Here is a 24,336-nt window from a genome sequence, read left to right as displayed (position 1 = left end):
TAAACAATAGGACAAAAAAAGGAGAGGATTGAAATAGTTCCAAGGTTTATTTTGTAGACGAGGTTTGGGGACAGCCTGTATGTGCAGTGTCTCAGATCTGCCACTACTCAACTGACCACCTCCATCTTTGTCCATTTTGTCTTATCTACACGGTCGCTTCTCCCCCTTCCTCCTTGTTTATCACTGTGACCTGATCATTGCTCCCTGGTAGTTCAATTGTTTGAGAATCCTATCAACGAAACCAAACCACAAGTCTGATTTCCATATAGATCCATCTGGTCCCACTGTAGCAAATCGACACTGAATAGCTGTATGATAAATACAAACTACGATTCGCAAAGGCACTAAAATCAGTGACCACAGCTAAGACAAATATACTTCCCCAGAGACTCAGAAGCACCTTCACATACGAAGGATAACAATGGTACTAATGAATAATACGAGCTTGTTACTTTAAACTCATAACAAGCTAGCTTTTCATTCTCAGTAGACCATTACCTCGTACTGTCTTTTCAGTTCTCTAGTGAAGTTTTCAAAGGTTGTGATAATGGAAGAATCATTCAAGTTCTCTAGCACAACTTCTAGGGATGGAGTAGAAATGCCTTCTGAACAACAAAAACAGAACATTAAGTAAAACTAACAAAGTGCTTGAAGTCGATGTGCCGAGTCCATCATCTGCCCAGGGGATGGAGACTCAGAAGCACACATATGATCCATGGAAGCCCCATCGGCTGCCTGGCTGTGACTGCAGCATGGCTGAGTCTGGCCATGACTGACCAGGCCAGCTTGAGCCAAGGGTCCTCGTGGCAGGTGCTTTATGCTGCGTCCCATCAAACCTCACTCTCTGGCAAGTGCTCATTCCATCCAAAACTTTCCAGGACTTTAAATCAGAGCAGCTGACATTTGTCTAAGAAGCAGGCTGAGGTGTTGTAAGAGACTTCAAGGAGGACACAATGGGTAGGGCATGTCTATGGTGGCACAACTAGCATAAGAGCTTCCGGGTGCCAGAAGTTTTATGCTTTCTGGCTCCATTCTAAGGGATTTGCATGTATAAACTCATGTAATCCTCACAAAACCTGTGTGCGGTAGGCACTATTTTTGTCCACACTTAGGGAAATCACATAACTTGTGCAAGCTAAAACCAACAGTTCCAGAACTGGAACCAGGCCGACCGGCTCTTAACCACCACCCTCTACCATCTCTGGGCTTCCAAATTTGCCTTCTTGGAACCTTCTGTTTCAAAACACAGTGGGTCACTCATCCAGAAGGCCAACCCCACATAGGCAGATATTTCAAATCATTCTCCTTCATTGGTATAGAGTGGATATTTCTAACATGAAAATGTAGTTAATAACTATCAACTAAAGCAGAGACTTATAAGAACCCTTAGACTCTGACACTTGCCATAAAGAGTTAAGATGCAGAAATCAGAATGCCAGAAGGAGATGGTGCTTGCTTTTATCTATAATTTGCGCAAAAATTTACTTGTCTCCAAGAAGACAAAATGCTTAGTCTTTAGGTCTGTATCGACTATGATCTTAAAACTATAACTCTCCTGTAATTCACACTGGTACTCTCAGTGCTTACACATTTGTCACACTCTTGCTTGAATGGCTGGCTGGGTGCATAATGTTACCTGCCAAGTCTGCTTCTTCTGTCACTGAGGAAAGGGAGCCTGGAACATCATCTTCTTCCAATTTTGACTGTTTCCACTTAGCAAAACTATCATCTGATATGTCTAAAGGCAGACACAGCACATTAATAACCACACACACGTTCCTTTTGTCCCAAATTTATCTTGTCCTCTTGTCACCAGTTAATATCTAACCTTGATCAGCAGCAAATGAAACTTGTTCCCTGCCTGTTGCCAATTACATATCATTTGGCACGTTGACTAAGAACAGCACAAGTATCAAAGCACTAAGTCTCTGAAAGAGGACACACGGGAACAGGCATCCCTTTGACGAGCTCTGTAACAGTTAGGAACGCTCTGCTTAGCATGGTACAGACGGATTCCGAACGAAAAGCAGCAATGGGAGGCATCAAAAACACTTCCAGGGCTCCAGGATGAATGGCAAGGTAGCAAGGTTTCCCAGCAGACGAGCCTTTGGAAGCTCATGGATCACCTGGTGGAGTGCGCCATCTGCTGGTGACACTGGAGCTTCTGTGCTGTACTGAGGGCTACCTCATAAATGAGGTCTGCTTGGCTTCTCCCTAGCCCAGGTGACTTTGAGAGCCTCAGCTTACGAGATTTAAATACAGGCCCTCTTCCCAATTTGGCATTTACTAAATATTTTCTATTGTGATATTCACTTTCACCCCAAACATGTCCTTGCCCCATCTGGCACCCAGTCTCATCAATGGCACCACCATTGTCAATCGAGCACTAGCATTAGGCTCAACTCCTGCTTTTCTTCACCATCCACTTCTCTTCCATCATCAAGGCCTGAGGTCCTGCCTACAGAATGAACCCACACCTCTTTCTGCTTTCCCACACCGTGACCCTGTCCAAGGCCACCTCCTTGGAGGATCTCATCAGTCCCGTATCTTCAACTGTCACCTCCCAAATCTCTCTCTTGCCTGAGCTTTCTTAAGTGGCAAACTTGTGTTTCCAACTGCCTACTCAATGTCTCCATCTCAAAACCTACTCTTTGCTTTTCCTCCCCACCCAAACCACTCTTTCTTCCCCACCATACACAGCTTAGCCATGAAGCCATCTCACTTTTCACCCTCTCCTCACATATCTAGCTAGTCACTGTTGATTTTCCCTCTGAAAGTTCTGGAAGCCAATTTCATTAATTCACTCAATGAATATTTGATGTTACTACATGTGAGGAGCTGTACAATATGGTTGGCAGACAGCGGAGAAGCAGAGGCAAGTTTCTCAGCTCCTCTACCCTGGTCTCCTTGTGGTTTCTCAGACACCCCAGGCACATGCTCACCTCAAGCCCTTTGCACTTGCTGTTACTCTGCCTTGAATCTTCCCCCCATATATCTGCACTACGCTTTCCTCTGGCCATCCAACCTAACATTTCAATACTATTCTCATTTTAAATCCCCTTCCTTGATAAATTTTTTCCCAGCCTTTATCACAATATAACATACTACATGTTTTACTTTTATTGTGTATTATCTGTCTCCCCTACTAGAAGGGAAGCCCCAGCGAGGGCAGGCATTTTGTTTGTTTTGTTCACTAGAACATCCAGCACTAGAAAAGAGCCTGGACTGTAGGAGACATTCAATAGACATTCATTGAATGAATGCTGCAGAATATCCAAGCTCCCCTGAAACAGGACACTTTACATCCAGAAAAAGAACCTTGTAAAATAAATAAGAATTTATTCTAATTATCTTACATGAGCAGTGAGGGTAGAGATAGAAGCATATCAAAAACTTTAGGGACCCAAATACCTACTACATTAACAGACAAATAGAAATAATCAACTTAACATTTTAAGATCTGCTTAAATTACCTTTTGGGAGGAATGGTAAATACAATAATTTTTAGAAATAGCGCCATAGTAAGAAACACCAATCATAAACTTCAAGTGACAAAAGGAAAAGAAAGAGAATTTTGCTGTTAGAATTATGCAAAATACAGAATAGTTAGTGTTAAAATAGCTCATGCTCTGTGGTAAAATAGAGGATACATTTTTAAGAAAAATAAATAACCTAGGCTTAAATGTCAACTTAGATTATTTTCTATTAAAGGGGGAAAAAAGGAAACAGCAAAACAAGAAAGGTAAAACAAGAGAGCTAATAAATACCTAACTGAGAGAAAAGGATGATTCCAAAGCAGGAAGGACTGAATTAATACTACCAGCTATATAGATCAAATGGTCACGCATGAATGGCGATCTTCACGGGACACCCTAGCTAGTTTGCTAGAACAGAATTTTCATAAACTGAAAGCTTCACTAGAGGGATCACATTCCCACTCTGCAGAACTTGGAAAAGAAAGAGCAAATATCCAGCCTCTCCGTAATGAAAATAAGAAAAGCATAAGAAATACTCTCAACTTGGAGAGTTACCTTGCAGGAGCCACTACGTCTTTCTTCTCATTGCTCTCAGATTTAGGTGTGTGCACTTGTTGGAAATTTCGGATAGCTATTTTCTAGGGGATTGCATTGTTTCAAGAGTAAAAGATTTTTAAAAATCAAGGAAAGAGTCCAGGTACAGCTACATCCTTCTCTTCCAGCATCAAAACAGCCAGCACTCATGCTTAAATCTCACATGGTGTCTATACTCAGTCTGGGTGCAAAGAAGCCACTTAGAAAGGATTTCGGCTAGCCCCACCTGGGCATTGAAGAACAACTATTACATTTCTTTCCTTCCTGCTTGTTCTGCCCCTTCTCGATTTGTTTTGTTTTGTGACAACATATTTTAGCAACAGCTCAAAACATGGCCTTGAATTTGAATTTATCATGTCCACGCACCACCTATGTTAAATGAGCATCTGCTGACACAGACAATAATTACACTCAGGGGAGACAGGAATCCAGGAACACTGTAAATAACGTGGTTACCCTTGAATGAGTCGCTTGGAATTTGTGAATCTACTAACAAGGGACTGTGCAGATGGACCACTTCAGGGACATGGAAATAATTTGGCAAACAGAACCCTTTTTGAGGGGACAATCTTGTAAAGTCCTTTACCTGTAACAAAGGAATGGCTCTCCAGAGAGCACAGGCTACTCTAGAGGAACTGGTGCCTCATAAAGGCTGCAATTCCTCAGTGAGGCAGTTGGCGCAGTTTTGTTTCCATGGTAACTGTAGCCCATTTTAACCAGCACTTTTCAATATTCTCATAAAGGGATTAAAACTACCTACACAAAACACCTCAAAAATGAACACAAACTGTAAATACACTGTGGGTGAAACTAAAGCAATCTCATACCATGCTACTCCATTTGTTTGTTGGTAGCTGGTGGGGGGGAGGCTGCTCTTGCTTCTGAATACAGCTTTCCTGATTTCCATGAAAATTAAAGACTTTTGCAATCCAAGGAGCTTCTGAACTTATTCTGGGTAGCCTTTTGGGCACAGGTTTTAGTGAACATAGTTTGGTATCCATATTGCATTTATTTATTCATACTTCTGATAAAATGATTTTTAATGCTACACAGAACCAAATCTATGGTTAATAGCTAAGTTCCTCTAAGTTAAGGGACTTCTGAAATCTTACTCTGAAGTGACACCCGGTGGCCTAGAATGACAAAGGCCAACAGCCTTCAATGGGCAAGACTTCACCAAAAAATCCCCATAATGTTTATGGCACTTTCCCAATGCCAATTCTTTTGTTTATTCTGCCAATGTTTACTATGCTGAGAATATGAAAAATTAAAGACACTCTTCACTGGTAAGTTTCTCAGTCTGATGAGAACTACTAAAATATCTTTTGTAAGGATTAATGCATTTTAAAATGTGCATGTCAATTGATAATAAATATTTATTTGTATAAACGATTATTCAAATATGGAATTATGCTGAGGTTCATCATTAAATGCTAGGATTTTCTAAGTTCCTTATTCTGGTCCCTAGCAAATATTTATTGAATGCTTTTTAAAAAAAATTATTCAGGAAAATAATATGTGAACAAAATGAGAAGTTTAAAAGAGAGATAGAAATTAAGAGAGAACTAAACAGAAATTCTTGAGCCAAAGAACACAATGAATGAAATGAAAAATGCAATAGAGAGTATCAACGACAGACTTAATCAAGCAGAAGAAAGAATCTATGATGTCAAAGACCGATCATTTACAAAGGAAAAAAGAATGAAAAAGAGTAAAGACAGCCTATGTGAATCATAGGATACCACTAACGGAAACAACCTATGCATACTTGGAATCCCAGAAGGAGAAAAAAGAGAAAGGAGCAGAAATCTTGCTTAAAGAAATAATGACTGAGAATTTCCCAAATCTGGAGAGATTTGACATCCTAGTTTATGCAGACCATAAGTCCTCAAAAAGTTTCACCCAAAAAGGTCTTCTCCAAGACACATTATAAGAAAACTGTCTAAAATCAAAGACAAAGAGGGAATCTTAAAAGCAGCAAGAGGAAAAAAAATGCTCACATACAAGGAAACCCTCATAAGGCTACCAGCAGGTTTCTCAGCAGAAACCTTGCAGGCCAGGAAAGAGTGAGATGATATGCAGACAGTGCTGAAAGAGAAAAAACTGCCAACTAAGAATCATTTACCTGGCAAAGCTGTCCTTCAGAAATGAAGGACAGATAAAGATTTTCCCAGACAAAAGCTGAGGGAGTTCATCACCACGATGTCTGCCTAACAAGAAAAGCTGAAAGGAGTTCCTTGAGATGAATGAAGGCTAATCGGTAACATGAAAACATAAGAAAATATAAAACATACTGGTAAAGGTAAGTACACCAAATTCGGAATACTCTAACACTATAATATAGAGACGTGTTAATCACTTAACTCTAATATAAAGATTAAAGGAGGAAAATATTTTAAAATATTATAGCCATAATAATTTGTTAATGGATACATAATGTAAAAAGAGGTAAATTGTGACATCAAAAACATAAAATGTGGAGGGAGGGAGAGGCAAAGGGTAAAGGCTTTGCATGCAGTAGAACTTAAGCTGTTTCCGCTTAAAATAGACTATTATATCTCTAATGCTTTATGTAAGCCTTATAGTAACCACTAAGCAAAAATCTACAGTAGATACATAAAAGATAAAGAAGACGGAATCAAACATACCACTATGGAAAATCATCAGTCTACAAAAGAAGACAGCAAGAGAAGAAGAAATGAACAAAGGAACTATAAAATAGCCAGAAAACAATTAATAAGATGGCATTAGTAAGTCTTTATCTATCAATAATTACTTTGAATGCAAATGGATTAAATTCTCCAATCAAAAGGCATCGAGTGGCTGAAGGGATTTAAAAAATAAAAGACCTAACTATATGCTGCCTATAAGAGACTCACTTCAACTTTAGGACACAAATAGGTTCAAAGGGAAGACATAGAAAAAGATATTTCATGCAAATGGCAAGCAAAAGAGAGTAGAGGTAGCTATACTTATATCACACAAAATAGACTTTGAGTCAAAAACTGTTTAAAAGACAAAGAAGGTCGTTATATAATGATAAGAAAGTCAATTCATCCAGAGAATATAGCAATTGTAAATATATATGCACCCAACATCAGACCACCTAAATATATTAAACAAACGTTAACGGACTTGAAGGAAGAAATAGACAGAAATACAGTAATAGTAGTGTACTTCAATACCCCACTTCCAACAATGAATAGATCGTTCAGGCAGAAAATCAATAAGGAAACATTGGACTTAAACTATACTTTATAGCAAAAGGACAAAACAGACATATACAGAACATTCCATCCTACAGCAGCAGAATACATATTCTTCTAAAGTACACACAGAACATTCTCCAGAATAGATCATATGGTAGGTTACAAAACAAATCTTGGCAAATTTAAGAAGCATGAAATTATACCACGTATCTTTTTCCTAATACTACAGTATGAAACTAGAAATCAATAACAGGAGGAAAACAAATGTGTGGAAATTAGCACACTCCTGAACAAACAATAGGTCAAAGAAATCGAAAGGAAAATTTAAAAAAATCTTGAAACAAATGAAAATGAAAACATACCAAAATTTATGGGATTGAGCAAAAGCAGTTCTAAGAGGGAAGTTTATAGTGATAAATGCCTACATTGAGAAAAAAGAAAGATTTCAAGGAAACAACCTAACTATGCACCTTAAAGAAAAAAGACCAAACTAAGCCCAAACTTAGCAGAAGGAAGGAGAGATCAGAGTGGAAACAAATGAATTGGAAACCAGAAAATAATAGAATTGACAAAACTTCAGCTTAACTAACTAAACAACAACAAAAAAAGACGACTCAAACGCAATCAGAAATGAGAGAGGAGACATTAAAACTGATACCACAGAAATACAAAGGATCATAAGAAACAGTTATACACTAACAAATTCGAAAAACTAGAAAAAGTGCATAAATTCCTAGAAACATAGAACCTACCAAGACTGAATCATGAAGAAATAAAATATCTGAACAAATAAAGAACAAGTAAGGAGATTCAATTAGTAACCAAAAGCCTCCCAACACAGAAAAGCCCAGGCCCAGATGGTTTCACTGGTGAGTTCTACCAAAGATTTAAAGAATTAACGCCAATCTTGTCAAGCTCTATCAAAAAATTGAATAGGAGGAAGCACTCTCAAACTCATTTTACAAGTCCAGTATCACCCTGATACCAAAGCCAGACAAGGAAAATACAGGAAAAAAAAAAGCTACAGGCCAATATCCCTGATGAATACAGACACAAAAATTCTAAACAAAATACAAGCAAACAGAATCCAACAGCACATTTAAAGGATCATACACCATGATCAAGTGGGATTTATACTCAGGAAGCAAGAATTGGTCAACATATGCAGATCAATGTTATATACCACAATAACAGATCAAAAGATAAAAATCATATAATCATCTCAATAGAAAAAGCATTTGACAAAACACAACATCCCTTTCATGATAAAAACTCTTGACATATTGGGTATAGAGGGAACATATAATAAATACCATAAACGACAACCTCATAGCTAACTTCATACTCAAGGGTGAAAGGTTGAAAGCTCTTCCCCTAAGATCAGAAACAAGACCAAAGTGCCCACTCTCACTGGTCCTATTCAACATAGTACCGAGAGTCCCAGCCAGAGCAATTAGGCAAGAAAAATAAATAAAAGGAATCCAAATAGGAAAGGAATACATAAAATTATCTCTGTTTGCAGAAGATATGATCTTATATATAGAAAATCCTAAAAACTCTACCAAAAAACTCTCAGAATAAATAAACTCAGTAAAGTTAAAGGATACAAAATCAACATACAAAAATCAGCCACGTTTCAATACACTAACAAACTGTCTGAGAAAGAAGCAAAACAGCCCTGTTTATAATATCAAAAACAGTAAAATACTGGTCATGTCAGCATCATGGCAGCATGAGTCATTTCGTTTTTCTCTCCCCTTTGATTTACAACTAACTTGACATCCATAACCAAACAAAAGTTCCTCTGCACAGTACACCAGGACACCCAGAGATCCACGCACCCGTGCATGCAAAAATGGTTGGAGAGGATCTCAGAGGAAGCTGTGGATCCATGGAAGTCATGAGTTTGCCCCACTTGCTGCCATTGCTGACAAAGGTAATGTGGGGAGTTCAAACCTGGGTGGACACTCAAGGGAGATAATTCTTGGAGGCCTAGCCTGCCTGACAAGAGAACTTGGCTAGCCATTGGAATGAGATAGAGATGAGTTTGGAGGCAGAGGAAAGGGAGGAATGAGCTGAGGTGGCCCCACTCACCAGAGCTGCCACTGCCACTGCCACTGCTCAGAGTGGCAGAAAAGGGAGGTGGAAAGTGAATGTGGTGAGTGATAACTGCCTAGCCGTGCATCTGGAAAGACACAATTCTGTACACAACACGTGGATTTCTGAAGAGGGACCTCCTTGACTGGGAGGAGGGAGAGGAAAAGAAAGAAGGCAAAGATCATTGAAGGAACATGTTTTCTGCTGTCTACTCTGAGATTTTAGAGGAGGTCCACCCATGGACCTCTGGGACTCCCGCACTGGAGGATCCCCCTACTGGGCTGCAGGCACCCCCAAAAGCCCCAAGTGCTAAGCCCACACCTCCCCCTACTCTGTCACCAGCTTTTTTCACATGTGTGCTCCCAAGTGTAGAGGTGAGAGTTAGCACCAGTAAGAGAAACCAACTCTTGCGCTACAGTGCCACCTTCTGAAAAACAAAAGAAAGGCTTCTAATTGCCAGCCTGGAGAACTGTTAGAACCAAGCTAAACAAACTACACTACGAAGTTAATTGTAATAAAAGTAGTATGGTTCTGGCACAAAAATAGACACATGGACCAAGTGAACAGAAGAGAGAGCCCCAAATTAAGTCCTGCATATATGGTCAACTTATATTCAACAAGGGAGCAAACAATACCTAATGTGGGAAGGATGGTCTCTTCAACAAATGGTGCTGGGAAAACCGGATAAACACATGCAGAACAATGAAATTAGAACCTTATCTTACTCCATAGACAAAAATTAACTTAAAATGGATCAAAGACTTAAAACATAACATTGACACTATAAACTTCTACAAGAAAATGTAGGAAAGAAGCTCCTTAACATTGGTCTTGGCAATCATTTTTTGGGTAAGATGCAAAAAGCATAAATAACAAAAGCAGAAATCAGCAAGTGGGACTACATCAAACTTAAAAGCTTCTGCACAGCATAAGAAACAACTAACAAAATGAAAAGGCAAGCTATAGAACGGAAGAAAAATTTTGCAAACCATCTATCAGATAAGGGGTTAATACCCAAAATGTATAAAGAACTCAAACAACTCAACCAACAACAACAAATCCAATGAAAAAGTGGGCAGAAGAACTAAATAGACATTTTTCCAAAGAGGACACTCAAATGGCTAACAGGTCATTTCATGGGAAAAGATGCTCAACATCACTAATCACCAGGGAAATGCAAATCAAAACCACAATGAGAGATTACTGCACCCCTATTAGAATGGCTATTGTCAAGAAACGGTAACAAGTGTTGGTGAGGAGGTGAAGAAAAGGGAACACTTGCCCACAGTTGGTAGGAATGTAAATGGGTGAAGCCAGTATGAAAACTGCTGAGTGAAATAAGAAACGAGATATAATACCATTTACATAAGTGAAAACTACACACATTTACTTTTTTTTAATATTTTACAAGAACACATGTAAACAAAAGCTGAATATTAAATACATTACAGAGTAAGGGAAATGGGGAGATGTTGGTCAAATGTGCAAACTTCCAGTCATAAGATTAATAAGCTCTGGAGATATAATGTACAGCATAGTAATTATAGCTAACAACATTGTAGTATATACTTGAAAGCTGTTAAGAGAGTAGATCTTAAATGTTCTCGCCAAAAAAAGAAATGGTACTTAAGTGATGTAATGAAGGTGTTAGCTAAAGCTATGGTGGTAACCATTCTGTAATATATAAGTGTATCAAATCAACAAGTTGTACATCTTAATTTTATACAATCTTATACATCAATTACACCTCAATAAACGTGAGGGGAAAATCCATGGAAGCAGAGGGAAAAAGTCTCCCCAGGTATATCAAAATAAATAAACAAACATATTACGATCTTTACCTACTACATGGAGAGATATGACACTGGGGAATATGAACAAAAGAGAGGAAGCAAGGAATCCTTTGAACACTCCAACAAGAAGTTCAATTCACTTAGAAGGAAAAATGGTCAACCCTAGAAGGCAGTGGAACATCACAAAGTCCTTAAAAAATGAGTAAGTCAAGAATTTATACCCAATCAAGCTAAGTTAAAAATTCCAACCAAATATTTTTGAAAAGAAAACAAACCATATGGTGAAATAATTTTTAAAACCTTTAAAAGGCAACATCACACACAATAATGACATATCAAGAAAAATGGATTTAACTCACCTATTCAAAGAAAAATCTTTATATTAGATCATACAGCAAAACACAATACTATACTATATACAAAAAAAATGCCTGAAACAAAATTATACAGGTTGAAAATAAAATCATGGACAAGTTTGTCTGGCAAATGCAAACAAAAAGAAAGCAAGAGTTGCAAATATAGATGAAGTAGAATTCTGGCAAAAGAGCATTAAACTAACAAAGAACAACAAAAGGGTAAAGAAGCAAATCACTTCATTTTAGGCTTCAGAGAAGTATCATAAATAATTTCTAAGGAAATGAGAAGCTGCAAATAAATAGATAAATAATCATTAAGCACATAAGGAAACAATGCACCATGAGCAAGTGGCAGAAGAATCAGACAGCAGAAAGGTATTCACAAAAATTTTAGCTACTGGAATCCTCAGACACACGTTAAAAACACCTACTCTTTTCAAAGAAATAAAATCAAGCTTAAACATAGCTTCAGGGAAGAGGGCACTGTGTAAAACGACCTAGCAGATCTGTAAACACCAAACAATTTCTAGAAATAAAAAATATAATAATAAACATTCAATGATAGACTCAATAGCAGATCAGATATAGGTGAAGAGGCAAATTAAATTATCCAGCAGGCAAATAGAGAAAGAAGTGGAAAAATGTGAGAGTAGTTAAGAGGCACAGAAAATAGAATGTGACAGGATATTACATATCTAATTAGAGTTCAAGAAGAATGAGCCAGAAGCAATATTTGGGGAGATAATGGCTGAGGCTTTTCTAGAACTGAGGAAAGACATTATGTCACATATTCAAGATGCCCTAACAAATGCCAAGAAGAACAAAATGAAAAGACGACCACACTGAAATAAATTTTAATCAGTGGAAAATTACCAAAGATAAATAGAAATCATCCTATAAGTATTCAGAGGGAGGGAAAAAGGGCCAAATTATCTACAAAAAGTGACTGTTAGATTGACAGCAGAATTTTCATCAGCAAGAATAGAAAACAGAAGGCAGTGGAACAATTTCCTTGATGTACTGATAAATTCTGCCCATCTATATTCTACATCCAGCGATAATTCATTCAAGAATAAGGGTGAAACAGGCATTTTCATACAAGCAAAAATTGAGGATATTCCCACCAGCAGGCCCTCACCAAAGATGTGCTTTAGGCAGGAAGAAAGAGGTCTCACATAGACAGTGTGAGACACAAGAAGAATGTAAGCAAAGTGGTAAAAATTTGGGGATGTAAAAGTGAAAATGACTACATAAATAATATTTTAACTTTTAAAATAAAATAAAGAACACCACCACATAATGTGGTTGGGGTAGGCTAACGGAATTCAGGAGTCTTAAGGTCCTGTATAATCTGGCAGGAAAATAATGTTATTGATTAAAGTTAGACTTTGAAAAGCCATGCATGTTATTATTTCTAGGTTAACCAGTAAGTGAAAAGAAATAGAGTACATAACTACAAATGACTGGGGGGAAATGGAATGAGAAAAAAGTGCTTATGCAAAACTTTAAAAATAAGAGAAAGAAAAAATGGTTGGGTCACACACAAAGTACAAAATAAACTGGTAGACATATTCCAAATATAGGAATAATTACATTAAATGTAAATGGACTAAATGTTCCACTCAAAAGACAAATCCTATGATACAAGGTGTGGGGGAGTCCAAATATAGGCTGTTTACAAGTGATATGTATAAAATTAAAATATATATGTTAAACATAAAAGGATGGAGAAAATTATACCATGCAAATTCTAAACAAAAGAAATAACAGACTTCAAGATAAAAACATTACTGGAGATACAGGGGTCACTTCATAACGATGAAAGTTTCAATATACCATAAGGATAACTATGTTACATTTAGAAGCACCTGAGGACACTTTTATTTTATATAAAGAAAAACTGAACAGAACTTGCCTGTGACTGGCAAGTCCATGATCATAACGAAAGGTTTTCACACACTATGCTCAACAATTGATAGAGTAAGTAGACTGAAAAAAAGTAGTAAGAATATAAAATATTTGAAGACCATAGTTAAGAAAAGTGATATAACGGATAGGCATATATATAGACACTGCACCCAATAATTGTGGAGCATACTCTTTTAACCACAAATCAACCTTCAAGAAATTTGACATGTACTGGGCCATAAAGTACATCTCAAAACTTCAAAGGATGTAAAGATACAGACCAAGTTCTCTAGCCACAATGGAATCAAACTAGAAAATAACAAAAAGACAGCTAGAAAAATCCCATACCATTGAGAATTAAGAAATACATTTCTAAGTAACCTTTGGTCAAAGAAGAAATCAAAATAAAAAATATTTTAAAATAATAACAAATATGATATATTACAATGTGTGGGATTCACCTACAGAAATGCTTAGAGAGAAATGTATATAGCATTAAATGAATAATAATATAGGAAATAATATATGAGAATATCTTTGACTTTTTGGTAGGGAAGAATTTCTTATTATTAAAAAGTAATAACCATAGAGAAAAGATTGATAAATTAGAATTCATTAAAATTAAAAACTTTTATTCATCAAAAAAGTGGTCAGAAAGACATGCAGAGAGAGCATCATACACAGAGAGAAGTACAAACCACAAAGAGGAAGAAGATATTTACCAGACATATAACCAAGTCCAGAACAGATGACAAACTCCTAAATACTGATATAAAAAGACAATTCTATAGACAAATAGGAAAGACATTTTAAACACTACACAAAAGAGGAAATTCTGGCTAATAAACATAAAATGATGCTTAACCTTAATCAGTGATATTCACATTAAAACCAATATATACGTCCACCCACTCACACATGTCAAAATTGTAAAATACTGAGCATTGGTGAGGATGTGGAGCAACAAAACACTCATACACATCAGGTAGGAAAGTAAATTGATACAAGCATATTGGAAAAAATAGTTTGGCACATCTGAAACTATTAAAGATATATATATTCTATGGCCCAGCAATTCTACTCCTAAAAATATACCTAGAGAATATTTTTCACATATGCCCCAGGAGAAATGTACCTCATTCTTCACAGTGGTATTATTTATAACAACCAAAACTGCAAATAATCCAAATATCCCACGGCACTACAATGGACAAATTATGGTATATTCATATAACCGAATGCTATATTGTGATGAAAATGAATATACATGACCGGCATGCATCAGCATAAATAGATCTTAGAAATGATTCTGAGCAAAAGAAGCAGGCCACACAAGATATATACAACAGGATGCCATTTGTTTAAATTTCAAATCAAATCAAACTAAACTACATATTATTGAGGGATGCATACAAAGAAAGTAAAATTATAAAAAGCAACAGGATTTTCACAAAAGCCAGGCTAGTCATTACCTCTGTGAGAGATGGAGGGAACTAACAAGGTCTGATTCATGTGGAAGGATTCTAAGCCAATGAAACTTTCTAGTTCTCTCTCTGAGTTGTGGTTACATATGTGTTCACCTTATAATCATTCTTTGAACTGTACATGTTTTAAATTCTCTTCAGAATGTATAATATTTTTCACAAAGTAAAAGTGAAAAATTAAAAGCAGTAGAATCGAACACAAAATCAAGATCAACAGTTCGCTGTGAAGCGGGATGCAGGGTGCTGAGATGGGTTTGGCCGGGAACAGACCAGGTTTCAAAACAGTAATGGTTGGTGGTTTGCAAATGTTTGTTATGTTGATATACCAAGTATCCTGCACATAATTTATAACTATTTGAATCTTCCTGATACTTAATTTAAAACATAGAGAAAAAATAAGCAGTTCAGAAACATCCCAAAGAGTGGTCAGGTGCCACACTAATTCACAACACTGTGAACTGGCCTGGAAACCTTTATACCACTGATACATGAGAAAATGAATTCAGAAGTTGTAATAACTTAGCCACACAACTTTTTGGAACATTGCTAATACAACGCAAGTGACCTGCCTACGTGGGGATGGTACCCCCACTGAGCCCTCCTGTGAGCCCAAGAGGAGGTGTGCTGGTTGATGGGATGTTGGTCCCAGGCTGAATGCTTCTCACCACGAGACACCATTGTTCCTGAGTGAAGGCCTCTGCTTCTCCCCTTGACCTTCACGCACATTTGGAGCTGGTAAGCAGACCACACTGCTCTCTCCAGAGCCTGGCCACAATCACTTTGTAAAGCTGTTTTATTTGCTGCAATTTGAATAACAGCCCCGTCTACCAAAATCAGATCAATTTTGCTTTATTCCGCAAAAGAGTTTAGTGTTGTCTTACCTCTGTCTTCCAAGTTTTGCAGTTTATGTTTGAAGCTAGTACTTTTCATCAATGACTCTTGGTTCACAGTCTTAAAAACAAAATAAACACACCGCAAATACATAAGAAATAAGAAACTACCCACAGCTAGAAGGACCTGCAACTAAAATATACAACTATGTACAGGGCGGGTTTGGGGAGATAAAGCAGAAAAAAGAAACTAGTGCTGCTACATTATCCCTTAAGAAGAAATAACCCAGGACATTTTGCAAGTATGCTATTAATTTTTGAAAACCAGATGAATAACCAACAATTAAATAGTACCTTAGATACATTTTCTTCAACTCCTGAGTGCTCCAAGGAAGAGAGATTGCTCAGTGGGTGGGGACTTTGAAGTTCTGAGTGTTAGAGAGAACAGTTTCAAAGGAATAAACACACTAAGGAGCAACTTTAGGCAATAACATTGCACTATTACTCTCTATATTAAATCTCACCATCAGAAAAAATGGGACAGTTCTAAATTAAAAAAATTTTGTATCTTTCAGGGGATTTATGGGCATTAGGTTTGTAGATCTGTAAATAAAAGGAATAACCAGCTACCTCAACTAGATCAGCATCTTTAGTAGCTGCCCATCTGGCCCCAAATACATGGGTGAGGATTCTACCACCTCGCCTTGCGATCCTTCTCTTTCTCTCTCTCGGACCCACTCCTTTGTTTCCTCTTACTCTCTAATGCTATATTTTCCTTTCTCTTCTTTTCTGCCTGCGGCAGCCAAGCTAACAGGTTGTCAGTCGCATGCTTACTAAGCGCCATTGTATGCCTGGAGATGTGCTAAGCTGCAGAGTAACAGTGAAGAACAAAACAAACTCCCTACTCTCGTAAATTTAAAGGATGCAAATAGTTTGAATAAAATACAGTGGGGGTTAAGATAAACCTTATAGGTGAATGGTTGGTAAATTCTGACCCATCAGGCCAAATCAGGTCAGCCACCTGGTTTTATAAATAAAGTTTTATGGAAACACAGCCACGCCTGTAGGTTTACATCTTGTCAGTGGCTGATTTTGAGCTGTGACTGCCGAGGTGAATATTTGCAACAGAAGCCATATGGACCAAAAGGCAAAAAATGCTTTTATCTGGTTCTTTATAGAAAATATTTATCAACCCCTGCTATAAGTCACCATTTGAGTTTTATTGCTTCTTTAAAAGAGGAAAAATACCAGCGATTCTTATGCACAAGCTGGTCTCAAATGTTAAAGCACAATTAAGATACAATATCCTGTATCTTTTGCCAATGAGGACATTAAAGGGAAGGGCAATCATATCTTTACACTTTCTTCAACAGATATTAAAAGAAAAATGTTTTGTTTATTTCCAACTATCTTTCCCCAAACATAATTTTTTTCTATGTAAACTTAACAGAAAATCAGGTACCTGTTTTCTGGGCAGAATCTTCAGGAGTTAAAAAGACAGAACTACCCTGAAATTTTTTTCCAGAAACTTTTGGAGGTGTGGCATTATTTTGCCTGGAGGTATTTTTCTATAAAGGTGATAGAAGTTTAGCTTAAAATAGAGTACTTTTTAAAAGTGTTAAACATTCACAACCACTCAAAACAAATTATCAAAGAACTCTAAGACATCGCCAATACCCTTTAATAGAATTTAAGTATTAGATTTACTCCATTTGAAAATAAACGCTAAGAACATAAGATCTAAGAGTTGGAAGTACATTAGGTCATACATCAGTTGATACCTCTCAATCAAAGTTGTCAAAGTGTGGTCCCAGACCAGAGCATCACAACACGTCGGGGCCTGGTGGAAATGCAAATTCTCAAGCCCCACCTGTGATCCACTCAATCAGAAACTCTGGGACAGGACCCAGAAACCTGCATGTTAACAAGCCACCCTGATCATTCTGATGATCACTAAAATCTGAGAGCCATTGCCCTCGATCAGGAGTCAGCAAACCATAGCTCACTGCCTCTTCTTGTAAATAAAATTTCATTGGAACATGACACAACCATTCGTTTAGGTATTGTCCAAGGCTGCTTGCGTGCTACAATGGCAGAGTTGAATAGTCGCCACAGAACCCATACGGCTCCCAGAGTCTGAAACATTTACTCCCTGGCCCTCTACAGGAAAAGTTTGCTGACCCCTGCTCTAAATTATTCTCTTATACTCCAACACAGAGAAGTGAATTTTGAATACCAATATTTGTACCAAGTCAGGAATGTCCTCACTGAAAATCAGCATAGACTTCTTGTCGGTTGTACAGCTTAAATTCATGGATTCTCAAAGCTTTGATGTTTCTTTGGGCTTATTTAAACCGAAAGCTATATTTACTAAAAACTGTTCTTTTGGCTTATTTCTAACTGATAATTCGTTATTTCAACAAATATTTAGGTACTTACTCTAGCCCACAGGTGTAATCTGTAAACTATTTCTGTCATTACAGAACATGAGAGCTCCTTAGAGTCACAGGGGGCAACAATCCCCAGGCTGACGGAAGGAGGCAGGTCAGGGGCAGATAACTAGCTATGACCGGAGCACCAACCGCGTGCTATTTCTGCACAGGCAGGCAGGGTGCCGTTCATGCCCTCAGAATCCCGGCAGCCTCTCCCTTGGAAAACTCGTATATACTTGGCACTACACGCTAGTGTGTATGTGTGCAAATATATTTAATACATACACACACATAAATATATATCATTTGACAGAGAACAAAAGCCAGCTGCCGAAAGAGGTAATTCAGCTAATATCAGGCAAAACCAGGCTTTGAATTGGTCTAGAGGACACCGGTGTCCGTATTCTTAACTTCTTTGCTATAAAACAAGGACAACTGAAGGCAATTAGGAAACTTGGGGAGTTTATTCAACATGTATATAAGCCTGAAGGCATTTCAGCCACTTGCAAAATAAAAATTTAAATGTTTAGATGACTGAAAGCTTTGAAAGTAGTAAGTCAACAAACCGAAACTAAGGGAGGATTAAACCAACAAGCCAACTTTAAAATGGAAATTTAGAAGCACAGATATTTGCAGGAAATAAGAATAGCCCAGATTTTAAGCGCTGCTCATAATAAGTCTTTCAGCGACATTTGGGAACAGTGAAGAAAGATCTTAAATCTTTACCCAAGGTTTACTTTACTAAATGTTTGGGAGTTCTTGCAGTTTTATTGACAGTTGTTTTCATGTCAGTAACCCAGTGGTTTGTTATTCTCATATTCCTGAAACAAGTTTTTTTGAGAATTGAATGCAGTTTAACCCTAAACAGATTGACCTGTGTCATGTTAATGCCACAAGGGCACATGGCAGCCCAGATAAAATATACTCACTTCGTCTTTCTCACGGTCACTGCCACTACTGGGAGGGAAGAGTGGCAAGACTAAAATGAAAGGAAACAAGCATACAATGGATAAGTTTATGTATGAGAAATACAAAAATTCATTTCCCCCTCTCCCAGTTACACACGTCCACGCCAGAAGCAATTCCCACTTCCTATAGCTTGCTCCAATATCTAGCTCTTAAGATCCCTTTCTAATTATTCACCTTGTTCCTCACCACCCAGCATGAACTCTCTGCTCTAGACCCTGTCCCTGAACGCTGTCTTCGCATCCTCAGCCTGTCCTTGTAGTTTTACCTAACCTAGAATGCTTCCCCTTCTCCACAGCTCTTCAAATCCTATTCTTTTCCCAAGGATCAGCTCCAGTCCCACCCACCTCTTCCTTCAAGCTTTTTCTAATGATTCCAGCTCACGTCAGATTCCTCTTATCTGAACTCCTATTCCATTTATCTACACCTCAGAATGAACAATTTTTGGTCAATTCCATATTCTGTTGTACTGTTTCACACATGTACATTTTGCCTTTCCAGTGTAATGGTAGCCAAGGAGGATCACATGATCATATATTTATTACCCTCTCCCATCATGTACTGAAAAATACCTGCTGATTTATTTGAAAAGTGACTTGAAAGAAGACATATACCAAACTTACTTTTTACCCTACTTCTGATTCTTGTCTTTTTTCTACCAGAATATGGTTTTAGGGATTTTCTTTTCTGGTCATTTGTCCAAGGCAGCTCACTGGTACTGGTGCTTGAATCTGGATTACTCTCTGAGAAGAGGTGTTTCCTGTAATCAAGCTTCTACAACACAGGTGATGAACGACAACTATTAAAGACATGTTAGTGCTATTTATGTACAATTAAACGTATTATAAAGTTAGACAAAAGAAAAGTAACTCCTTCTCCTAGAAGACTGGGCTGTCTTATATAATAAAAAGGCACAGAAGCACAGAGGGAGCAGGAAAAGGAAAAATGGATTATTTCTTTACTGCTGTTGTAAAGGATGACAAAATCCTCTCTAATCAAATACTTGCAACTGAAAAGATACTACGGTCACTGTTCAAAAGCTGATGCACCTGAATATTGTCTTGACAATATAACTTCAAAAAACTAACCCAAACGACAAAAAATATATATATAAAAATAATTTTTGCAAAGACATGCTTGTCTAGATCTTAGAGGAATCAAAATAAAACAAGAGGGTCATTTCTATTTAAACCTTAAAGCATTCTGAACTTGAGCCTGGACTTTAAAGGGTAGAGATTCAGGGCGAGTGTAATCCATCCTGGTGGATCATTCATCTATACTTTGATATTTATACATCTAAAAACTTTTTGCTTTTGGATTCGTTTCTACAAATGCTTTGACAAATAAATGTTTACGCTGGATTTTTATATGGAGTGTCTTTCAATAAAAAAGCATACTCTCTTCAAGCCCTGTCTGTTGTACCCTTCCAGGGCACTCAGTCCTTAAGCCACCATGCCTCCGGAGGGGCGCCACCATTAGGCCGGTAACAATTCATCCTTTCAGGCGCGGGAGGAGTCTTATGAATCCAAACCGATTAAGTGGTGACAGTATCTAATATAGTGTTCTCAGATATGAAATGCACCGGCTGGAGGACACCCCCTGGGCCTAGAACGGTGAAGTACAGAATTAGCTCCCGAGGCCATTGCTACGTCAGGATAAGAACCAGGGTCACCTTTATTTATGATAGTACAACTCATAACGTTTAAGGTGGGTGATGGAGAGCTACCTATTTTTCAAATGAATTCATTTTTAAAGACCCAATTACTCCTACTTTAAAATGCTTAGCAGTTCAACATTTTGTAGAGAAGGTCATTGTTAAAAGGAACCTTGTGAGCCAGGCCTATTTGCATCTTACTCGTAACGGGTTGGGGCTACCACCACATTTGTTTCAGAGTTCTTCAGCCCAGTGACTTGTAAAGAGCAAGCCTTACTTCATTTAATGCTCCCAATTAAAAGACCAGCCATCAAGGCCTTCCCAGTTTCTTGATTTTATATAAAAAGGTGTTGAAAGTTATTTACAGAAATGAAAGAATCTAGAGCAGTGGTTCTTAAATTTGGCTACATGTAAGAATCATCAAGACGAGGCTTTTAAGAAAATCCCCATGCCTGGACACTACTCCGGATCAATTAAGTCAGAATCTTTGGGGAAGGGACCCAAGCTTCAGTAGTTTCTTCAGCTCCCCATGTGATTCCAGTTGGAGGACCAGGCAGCTGAGAGGGAGGACCATTGTGAAGAGAAAGCCAGGAGCCTTAACTCATTTGTTTGAAGCCCATGATCTCAATTTTAGAAAAAGTGTTCATTTAATATTCTTAAAGAGATTTTGTTTTTTAATACGCTGACCATAGGCTTAGAGCATGGTGCTTCCCAAAGCAAGAGCTACACTACAGAGGTGCGATTTTGTGCACAGGAACAAAACCGTGTCAACGACTCAGTGAAAAAATACTGGTTCGATTCAGTAACACTTCTGATTCTATTCAGGATAAATCTTAGGTGCTGGTAGGTCTTTAGCACTCTCTTCTGCTTACTAATCCTTTTTAACAAAGCAAGACCAGGCTTTAGGCTCAAAACCTAATACAAGTAAAAGGATAGCTCGATATGATAACTTTGCTATTTTCTGTTGTATTTTTGGGAGGCTCACCTACTAACGTGCTACAACTGATGTAGATTTTCCATTTGAAAGTGAAATAATTCCTTTTAAAATAAGTTCAAGATAAGTTTAGTTAAGAAAAATAGAGATAAAGAGCAGAGTGATGAAAAAATTTGAAGAAGGTAGACAAATAACAAAATTTAGGAAGTATTGCCCCCCAACAATAAAAGTTACCCCATTACCGACATCCTTGTTTCCTGCTTTCCGTCATCCTCAAAAGCAGACTCTTCCCTAAAATAAAACATATCGAATTAACAGGACTGTCCCACCGTCACCTTCTCCTCCCCACACTTCACAACCCTAACTCTCTTTCCCTTCTGATCGTGAGCCCAGCACATGGGAAGAAACTTGTGTTGAGCCCTTCTCTGTCAGTCACACAAGGAAGAGGAGGGCAGGGTGCAGTCAGCAAGCTGTGGCCCTGCTGCCGACAGTGTTTCCCATCTGGCTCTACCTTAGAATCAACTGGGGTGCTGAAAAAGCAAGCTTTTCTTAATGATAAGTGACGCTGAGCATCTTTTCATGCACCTGTTGGCCATTTGTATGTCTTCTTTGGAGAAATGTCTATTCAAATCCTTCCCCCATTTTTTCAATCAAATAATTTTTTTGCTATTGAGTTGCTGGGGTTCCTTATATATTTTGGATATTAACCCCTTATCAGATATATAGTCTGCTATTATCAAAAAAACCAAAGTGTTGGTGAAGATATGAAGAAATTGGAACACTCGCACATTGTTCATGGGAATGTAAAATGGTATAGCCACTATGGAAAACAGTATGAAGTTTCCTCAAAAAATTAAAAATAGAACTACCATATGATCTAGCAATTCCACTTCTGGGTATATATCTAATAGATTGAAATCAGGATCTCAAAGAGGTATCTTCACTCTCACGTCCACTGCAGCATTATTCACAATAGCCAAGATATGGAAACAATCTGTGTGTCCATTGATGGATGAATGGATAAAGAAAATTCAGTATACACAGACAATGGAATACTAGCCTCAGCGTGGCTTGATGAGTGGTGCCATGTCCACACCCAGGATCTGAACCAGCAAAACCCTGGGCCACCGAAGTGGAACAAGCAAAACACAGGGGCCAGCCCTGTGGCCGAGTGATTCAGCTCCCATGCTCCACTTTGGTGGAACCTAACCACCTGGCCACAGGGCCAGCCCCTCATGTTGTGTTCTCATCACAATAAAAAAAGTTAATGCACCCTCATTTCCAAGAAACCATTGATCTACTTTCTATCTCTATAGATTGGTTTGCATTTTCTAGTATTTTATATAAATAGAATCATACAATATGTAGTACTCTTTTGGTTTTGGTCTGGCTTCTTTCACTTGGCATGATTACTTTGAGATTCATTCATGTTGTGTTTATTGAGCACTAATTCCTTTTTATTTTTTTTTTAAGAATTGCATAGAACTTTCTTATTGCTTATCACATATTCTACTGTTTTTTTTTTTTTTTTTGAGGAAGATCAGCCCTTAACTAACTGCTGCCAATCCTCCTCTTTCTGCTGAGAAAGATTGGCCCTCAGCTAACATCCGTGCCCATCTTCTTCTGCTTTATATGTGGGACGCCTACCACAGCATGTCTTGCCAAGCAGTGCCATGTCTGCACACGGGATCCGAATCAGTGACCCCTGGGGTACCAAAGCGGAACATGTGCACTGAACCGTTACACCACCCGGCCAACCCCTTTTTATTTCTAAGTAGTATTCCATTGTATGGATATAACAAAATTTATTTACCCATTCATCTATTGATGGACATTTGGGTTGTTTCTTGTTTGGGGCTGTTATAAATAAAGCTGCTGTAAACATTCATATAGGTGTAATGGTTAAGTTCAGGCACTCTGCTTCCACGGCCTGGGGCTGGGGTTCATGGGTTTGGATCCTGGGTGCGGACCTACACACTGCTCACCAAGCCATTCAGTGGCAGCATCCCACATACAAAATAGAGCGAGACTGGCAAAAATGTTAGCTCAGGGACAATATTCCTCAAGCAAAAAAAGAAGATGTTAGTGCAGGGCCACTCTTCCTCACCAAAAAAAAATTCATGTACATGCCTTTGAGTGACATATGCTCTCTTGAGTAAACATAGAAATAGCTGGCCCAAAGGATAGGTGTATATTTAACATTTTAAGAAACTACCAGAGTTCCAGTAGCTCCACATCCTCATCAACACTTGCTATAGTCAGTCTTTTTAATTTGAGCCATCCTAATACATGCGTAGTAATATTTCAATATGGTTTTAATTTACATTTCCCTAATAGCTAATAATGTTGGGCGACTTTTCATGTGCTTATCTGTCATCTATGTATCTTCCTTGGTGAAGTAGCTATTCAAATTTTTTGCCTATATTTTTATTAGGTTCTATTTTTATTATTGAATTTTGAGAGTACTTAATATATTTTGGGTACAAGTCCTTTACCAGATAGACGCATCTACAAATATTTTCTGCAAGCTGGTCCTTTCAGTCCCCTAACAGTGTTTTCTGAAGAGTAGAAGTTTTTAATATTAATTAACCCCAATTTATCAA

The 24,336-nt window shown here is 37.9% G+C and overlaps 1 protein-coding gene across 1 annotated transcript in view; it reads right to left on the bottom strand.

The window, feature by feature from the left end:
* Positions 1-24,336, bottom strand: part of SYCP2L (synaptonemal complex protein 2 like) — a 97,682-nt gene that overhangs the window by 12,098 nt on the left and 61,248 nt on the right. The window contains 8 exon segments of the mRNA XM_023624503.2: positions 499-605; positions 1,637-1,738; positions 15,799-15,868; positions 16,102-16,175; positions 17,210-17,338; positions 19,105-19,158; positions 19,769-19,919; positions 21,976-22,024. Of these exon segments, the coding sequence (XP_023480271.1) occupies positions 499-605; positions 1,637-1,738; positions 15,799-15,868; positions 16,102-16,175; positions 17,210-17,338; positions 19,105-19,158; positions 19,769-19,919; positions 21,976-22,024 (736 nt within the window).

The sequence above is a fragment of the Equus caballus genome, chromosome 20 (genome assembly GCF_041296265.1).
Source record: "Equus caballus isolate H_3958 breed thoroughbred chromosome 20, TB-T2T, whole genome shotgun sequence".
In the NCBI taxonomy this organism is placed as follows: Eukaryota; Metazoa; Chordata; class Mammalia; order Perissodactyla; family Equidae; genus Equus; species Equus caballus.
Note: the sequence above shows the minus strand (reverse complement) of the source record. Positions and strands in the feature narration are given on the sequence as shown.